This window comes from Salvia hispanica, chromosome 3, assembly GCF_029641045.1.
Source record: "Salvia hispanica isolate PSC_SH4W2 chromosome 3, Shi_PSC_v1, whole genome shotgun sequence".
NCBI classification, from domain to species: Eukaryota; Viridiplantae; Streptophyta; class Magnoliopsida; order Lamiales; family Lamiaceae; genus Salvia; species Salvia hispanica.
In genome coordinates this window covers 41,073,209-41,080,023 of record NC_142694.1, presented here as the reverse complement: position 1 = coordinate 41,080,023, position 6,815 = coordinate 41,073,209, and the positions used below count along the sequence as shown (strand labels likewise).

The following is a 6,815-nucleotide window of genomic DNA, read 5'->3' as shown; positions in this document are numbered from 1 at the left end:
AGGAGTGATTGACCCTGCGCTACCGTGGTCCCCACTTCCATACTGACGGACCCCAAACCCAAATTCCAATCCAGTTTATCACGCAATACTAAATTCCACACCAGAAAAATCGAGCAGACACGTCAAACCAAAAAAGATGTTTAATTTATTTATTGACGAGACGTCCGTGACGTGGGCCCCACCTTATTCCCCCACCCGTCGCTTTCATCGCCCCCTCCCCCCTATAAAAACCCGCTCCCTCTCTCTCCTTCCTCATCGCAGAACTCGCTTATTTCTCTCTCTACAATCCCCAATTTCACATTCAGTTACACATTCAATTTCACTCTCCGCGCTGCAAATCGAGCTAGGAGCTTCGTTTTTCATCCAATGGAGGAAGTAATTAAGAAACGAGCCAGGGACGAAACGGAAACGGAGGAGATTGACTCGCCGGAGGTGAAGCGGCTGAGGGAGGATCTGCTGGACGGAAACGACGAGGATTCCGATCTCTGCACCTCGATCCACGACCTCGACTCGTTCATGAAGAGCTTCGAGGAGGAAATCACCGCCTCTCCCGCTTCCGGTCACGGATCCGGAGCCTCCGGGGAAGGAATCGTTGAATCGGTGTCGGATTACGGCGAATCCGGAGCGATTGACGAAGGAATCGTCGAATTAGCTTCAAATTCCGGCGAATCGCGGTCGGATCTAGGCTATCTGCTCGAGGCGTCGGACGACGAGCTAGGGATTCCGCCTCCTGCATCGTCTCCTGCGAAGGAGCTGGTGACGGTCGAGTCGGACTCGTCTGAGTTCGGAGGCGAGTTTTGGGAGGTGGATGAGTTCGGGTTCGGGTTTGGGGGAGGTGAGAGTGGTAGCGGTGAATACGTGGCGCTGGACGGGTTGTTTGACTATTCGGATGTAGGATTCGGGTCGGGTGATGTGGTGTGGAGACCCGAGACGTTGCCGGCGCAGTGAGGGTGAGGGGTTTTTTGTTCCCACCTTATGCTGGCGTTGGTGTTAGGCGAAGAATATTGTTAATATATCAATTTATTTTATTTTATTAGTTACATTTGTTTTGATACTTGGAAAAAAGTGAGACGAAATACTGGTAGATGAAGATACGTTTTATGTTTCGATTTTGGCCTGAAGGTTTTCTAATTGGACGGATATTTCTATGGAAATGGAGAAATAATATAGAGTTAATAAATGATTAATTAAACTACAAGCCGTGAGATATTCCCTTAGTCCACAATTAAGAGGATTAAGAGCTCCCGGTGGCTTTTGTGCACTTATTTTATAAAAATAATAAAAAATAGTTAGAATGAATAAAATAATAAAAATAGTTAAAATGAAACACTTATTTTATAAAAATAAATAAAAAATAGTTAAAATGAAGAAATGATAAAGTAAGAGAGAAAATAATGTTGACATGTCTTATTTTATCATTTCTCCACTTTAATTATTTTTTATTATTTTTATAAAATAGGTGCACAAAAGTGATCGGGACTCCTAGTCGCGGACGGAGGAAGTAACATATAAACTAACATTTAATTTTATTTTTACTTTTAATCATAATTTCAATTTTAATTTTTTATTTTATTTTTTCATAGTCACATTCCTATGTCTCAGTCATATTTTTTTGTCTGTCCCTCTATAGCTCTTTAAATATTTTTTTGGGTTCTATCGGATATGAATCATTTTTTTTCAGCAAAAGCTTACTTATTTTATTTTATATATTTAGTTTTATTTTATTTACTTTTTGTCTCTCTATCTTTTTCCTAACATATTTTATTATCTATTAACTTATATAACTTTCAACAAAATTTAACTCTCATAAAAAATAAACAAACGCCTCTATTATAGACGCACAGAAAAAGTATCAAATATTTATTTTTAAATTTTTGTGGTAGTACTAAAAGAATATATAGAGTATTCCTTCCATCGGATAATAAATGACACATAGATAATGTTAGAAAATTTTAGAATAAATTATTTTGTGTGTTACGTGGAGTATATCTGTATTAAAGTTAGGGATTAAGAAAAATGAATAGTAATATTTTTTATGGATAAATTTATAAAGAAAGTGACAGGTTAAAAATAGTTTTGGTGAGAGAAAGTGTCACTTAACAAAATTACATTTAATTTTCATGAATAAAGTAATAGGAATTTAATCTCTGAATCTCACTGAGTGAGACAAGAAAATGTTTTTTGTTTTTTTTTTGGTTTGATCATAGGGGTACCGAATCCACCTTCGGTGGAATCCAACTAATCCTGTTCGATCGGATTTGCGAATTAAGGCCGAAAGTTTCCCAGTGGGTGGTGAAGTTTGAACTCGTGACCTTAAGGTCACCACAGCTCCGTGCTGCCAACTGTGCTACAACCCGTGACCTCAAGAAAATGAGTTTTGTTAGTTATTAATAGAGTAGATTAAAGTACAAGAAAATATAAATTACTACAAATGAAAATGTAAGAGAGAAAGTCAAAAAAATAAATGGAATACTTTTTTTTTTTTGAAATATTATCTAGTTTTGTCATTTTGATGAAATGTTCTCCACTTTATTTTTTATTTTTATTTTTTATAAATGGATCTTACTTTCTACTGATTCTTTACACTCACAATCTATTATAAAACTAATATTATAAATATAAGACCCTAATTCAACTAACTTTTCTTCATATTTCTTAAAATACGCGCCGAGTTAAACTTGAACAATATTTCATAGACGGGAGGAGTGTTTATCTTGTGATATCCCAAAAGGAAATATAAATCATTTAATAAGGGGGATGAAGTGAGTATTAATTTTGTAATAAAAATTTTACTATAAGAGCATCTCCAGTACTACGGACTTTCTGTCGCCTTTCCCAAAAACACCTCCTGCGACGTCATAAGGACTTCCCACTGCACAATCCGGACTTCCAATCGCCCTTCCGCGCGGACTTTCCGCAATAAAAAAAATTCACAAATATGCAATTTACGTTACAGAATTAAAATTTCGACACGAATACGGACGTGGAAAATGCAACGATTTTTTTGTAAAAAAAAAGCATACATATTTAAACTAAAAAAAAGTACTCCAAATGTGTGGGAGAATGAGTTAGTGAAAATGAGTTTTCGACAAGAAAAAGCATGCTTGTTTTCCCTTAAATCTCTATAGTTTGCCGCTAGCCGAACGGGGCGTTAGATTTTTTTAAAAAATCGTATATACAGAGTTTGCAACGAGCCGTATATATAAAGTTTAAAAAAAATGAGAGTGAACAGCATAAAAGGGCCCTAACTTTTCGGCTTGTTGCACCATTGACCCCTAACAAAAAAAAAATCCCACCACAAGGGTCTAACAAAATATGAAATCACAAACCTTGCATATTTTACCATTTTTCAGACGAAATTGCCCAAATGGCTTTAAGGGCAATTTAATCTCGTTATCCCTCAAACCTGTAGAACTCTACACACCTGCTATGCACACTTTCCTATTGTTTTTCTCTCTCACTCCACTTTCTTCTTCAAAGTTTCTCTCCTAAAATTTGCTGAACATCTATCAGCGTAAAATAAAAAAATCTCTCTTCCACTCAGATTTCTCCACTCCTACCCACTCTCTACGTAAAATGGAAATACTCTCTCCACTCCTACCCACCCTCTCTTCCACTCAGATTTCTGGAGCACTCCTTGGAATGTCCTCCCTCCCCTCTTCCGGTTCTCTCCCGGTAAAGCACTTCGGTCGCCTGGGTGAAAATAGCTGCTGGTTTACTCAGATTTCCAACGGCCGCCGCTGTACTAGATCCAGTGTAGTGGCGGTGCTCGGCGAAAATGGATCCGGCTGCACACAACTTTCCTCTTGCTGCAGGTTTTGGAAGTGGTGACTTTCCAGATCTGGATGTCGATTTAAGAACAAATTTGAGGCAGTGTTGAATCTGAATTTATAAGCCTCTATTTTAATTTTTTTTGTGGATTTCTTTTGGGAATTTGAACCAAAAAAAAATTGTATTGTTTGGGATGAAAAAAATTTGAGCATAATTCTCCATAAAAAAGAACACAAACTGCTGAATATTTTTTTTGCAGATTAGAATTTACCCATTTTTTTCCAATCGACCATTGTGGCATTGTTCATCTCTATCACAAATTAACCATTACGAAAAAAAAAAGAGAGAAAAGTGTATGTATTTGCATTAAGGTAATATTGTCATTTTATAGCATATAAATATAGTAGTGAGATAAATTATCCAATTTACAAAACAATATCATAAAATTCTTATCCATAGAGCTGTCAGTACATGTAGCAGGTTGCATGGCAGGGCGATAGGGCGATGTCAGCATGGAGAGTGTTAATTTGACAAGAATGACCTTTCAGGGTTTGAGGGTGTTATCGTCCGAAAATATCTGGTTTGTGATTGTATATTATGTTAGATCCTTGTGGTGAGATTTTTTTTTGTTAGGGGTCAATGGTGCAACAAGCTGAAAAGTTAGGGCCCTTTTATGCAGTTCACTCAAAAAATAAAAAAATTGGAAAGTCCGCGCCCGACATTCGCGAGTCGCCACAATGGCGGACGTCCGCACGCCCTTCGGCCGACGACCGCGCCCCTCCCGCGTCCTCATGGGACGTCCGCATCCGTCCCTCCACGCCTTAATGGCGGACGTCTCGGGCGCCCTTCCCGGAAGCCTCTCCGACGTCCGACGGGAAGGGCGCCGCTGGAGATGCTCTAATATCCCCTCCATACCTTAAATTTTATCACTTTTTCCATTTTTGCTCGTCCCACAAAATTTGTCACATATAACTTTTTACCTTTTTTGGTAGTGGACCTCATATTTCACTAACTAATTCTCACACACATATTATTATAAAATTAATATACACCCTCTGTCCCTGATTAGGAGTCACACTTTTCCATCGGTTTGTCCTCAATTAAGAGTCACACTTCATTTTTTATCATATATAGTAAATAGGTCTCACATTCCACTAACTCAATCCACTCACATGTTATTATAAACCAATATAAAAAAATAGGTCTCACGTTCCACTAACTTTTTCAATCAAATTTTCTTTACATTTCTTAAAATCCGTGCCCGGTCAAAGTGTGACTCCTAATCGGGGACGGAGGGAGTATAAAAATAGGATCTACTTTCCATTAATTTTTTCAGCTCACTTTCCATTATAACTCCTTTCTGAAACTCGTACATGATCAAAATGTGACAAAATTTAAAGGATGGAGGAAGTAACTGATAGATAGTGAAATTGTTTAAAATAAAAAGATATTTTAATTGATTATAATGTTGAAATATTAAAAATAATAAAATGGACCATTTAAGGTAAATGGATAGAACTTTGGGGCTAATAGCATGTTGATGAATCATGTATGAACTTATTGAACAAAATGTTAGCATCTTTATTACCTACTTTGAATGTGGTGAAGAACATATAGTATGGAGTAATTTTTACTTTTTAAGTGTCCAGTCAAGCTTTTACCAAAATTGAAGTTTAATCAAACTGAATCGAATGTATAACGTTAAAATATGTAAATAGAAAAAAAAAATTACATAAAATAGTTTAAGGTAAATATCACGATCACCTAATTAATCATCAAAACGAAGTCGTTTGATGTACTAATTTGCTATTTGAGCAAAAGTTTATCATGTTATTTATATTTGTAACATAACGCGGCATATAAGATTTAATTTTTTCAGAATATTTGATCTTGGAAAATTGTCATTAGACCAAAAGTGTAAGTATTATTTCACCACTTAAAACTAGTGATTAATATTTGAATTGTCTATAGTTTCTTGTACACCAATTGTAAACTCATAGTTCTGAGGCCCATTCGTTGAAACGAGTCATATGGATCAGACGTTTTTAAATAAATAAATATAACTAATGACTAGGCCCATTAGATGTGGCCCAAATTCAATTTAGATTGCCCTATTGTATGTAACGGTTTTTTCAAATGATTTTAAAACCATAATTAATATTAATCACGTAATGATAATAATAGTAATAAAAAAAAGTGAATAACTGGAAATAATAAACTCTTAAGTATTACTCCCTCCGTCCCAATTTAGGAGTCTCATTTGATTCCGGTACATATTTTAATATTGGTGTATTTGCTTTGTCTGATAGTCACAATTACCTGTTGGTATCATGGCTTAAATGACGTTTGGTTTGGCAGTTTTATTTTTTGTATGGCCCGTGCAATGGGCCCCGGCCCAAGCTTTGGAGGCTGCAATGGCTAGTTAACTTATCGGTAAAATTTGGGCCGATACATATCTGTATTTCCCATAAATAACATGTAATTACACTTTTGTCCCTGAATTGTCTTCCTAAATTTTTGTTTCTTTCTTATGCAGAAAGAGAGAGAGATTCAGCCAAACTTTTTACAATTTGAGATTTACAACCTGCGTCGACCCCCTTCTCCTTCAATCCCAATCCGACCACATATTCGTCGCCGATCCGTCGGCGAACACAGCGGCCCTGGCCCATCCGCCACCAGAACCACCGACCGCCGCTCAAGTCGGCATATTCGGAGAGCCAGCGTGCCTGCAAGTAGGTGTGTTGAAGACGAAGGGCATGACAGCGGCGCTCGCGGGTAATTCGGGTGTGTTGTTCATGGTTTGCGGCGTCGGATGAGGCGGAGAGATAGTGGAGGAAGATGGGGGAGGATGTGGCCCATTTTCTTAACGATTTTTTTCTTATCAATTTTGCGTAGGATTTCTGGAAGTCAAAGCCCTTAGGATTTGGATAAATTTCTCATTCTAAACAAAACAGATGTTGTGTTGCTGTGGTGTGAGATGGGTGCACAAAAGAAAGTGCGCGGCGGCTATGCATGAAATTTTTTGGAGATGTGATGACTTACCC

General features: G+C 37.3%; 1 protein-coding gene across 1 annotated transcript; it reads left to right on the top strand.

Moving 5' to 3' along the window:
* Positions 1–245: 245 nt before the first annotated feature.
* On the top strand, positions 246–1,036 carry LOC125216953 (uncharacterized). Its single transcript, XM_048118743.2, has one exon. The coding sequence runs from the start codon at positions 367–369 to the stop codon at positions 946–948; it is 582 nt and encodes a 193-aa protein (XP_047974700.1). The 5' UTR covers positions 246–366; the 3' UTR covers positions 949–1,036.
* Positions 1,037–6,815: the final 5,779 nt, after the last annotated feature.

Bases quoted from the DNA above. Each gene is read 5' to 3' on its own strand.
- LOC125216953 (XM_048118743.2), top strand. From the start codon at position 367: ATGGAGGAAGTAATTAAGAAACGAGCCAGGGACGAAACGGAAACGGAG.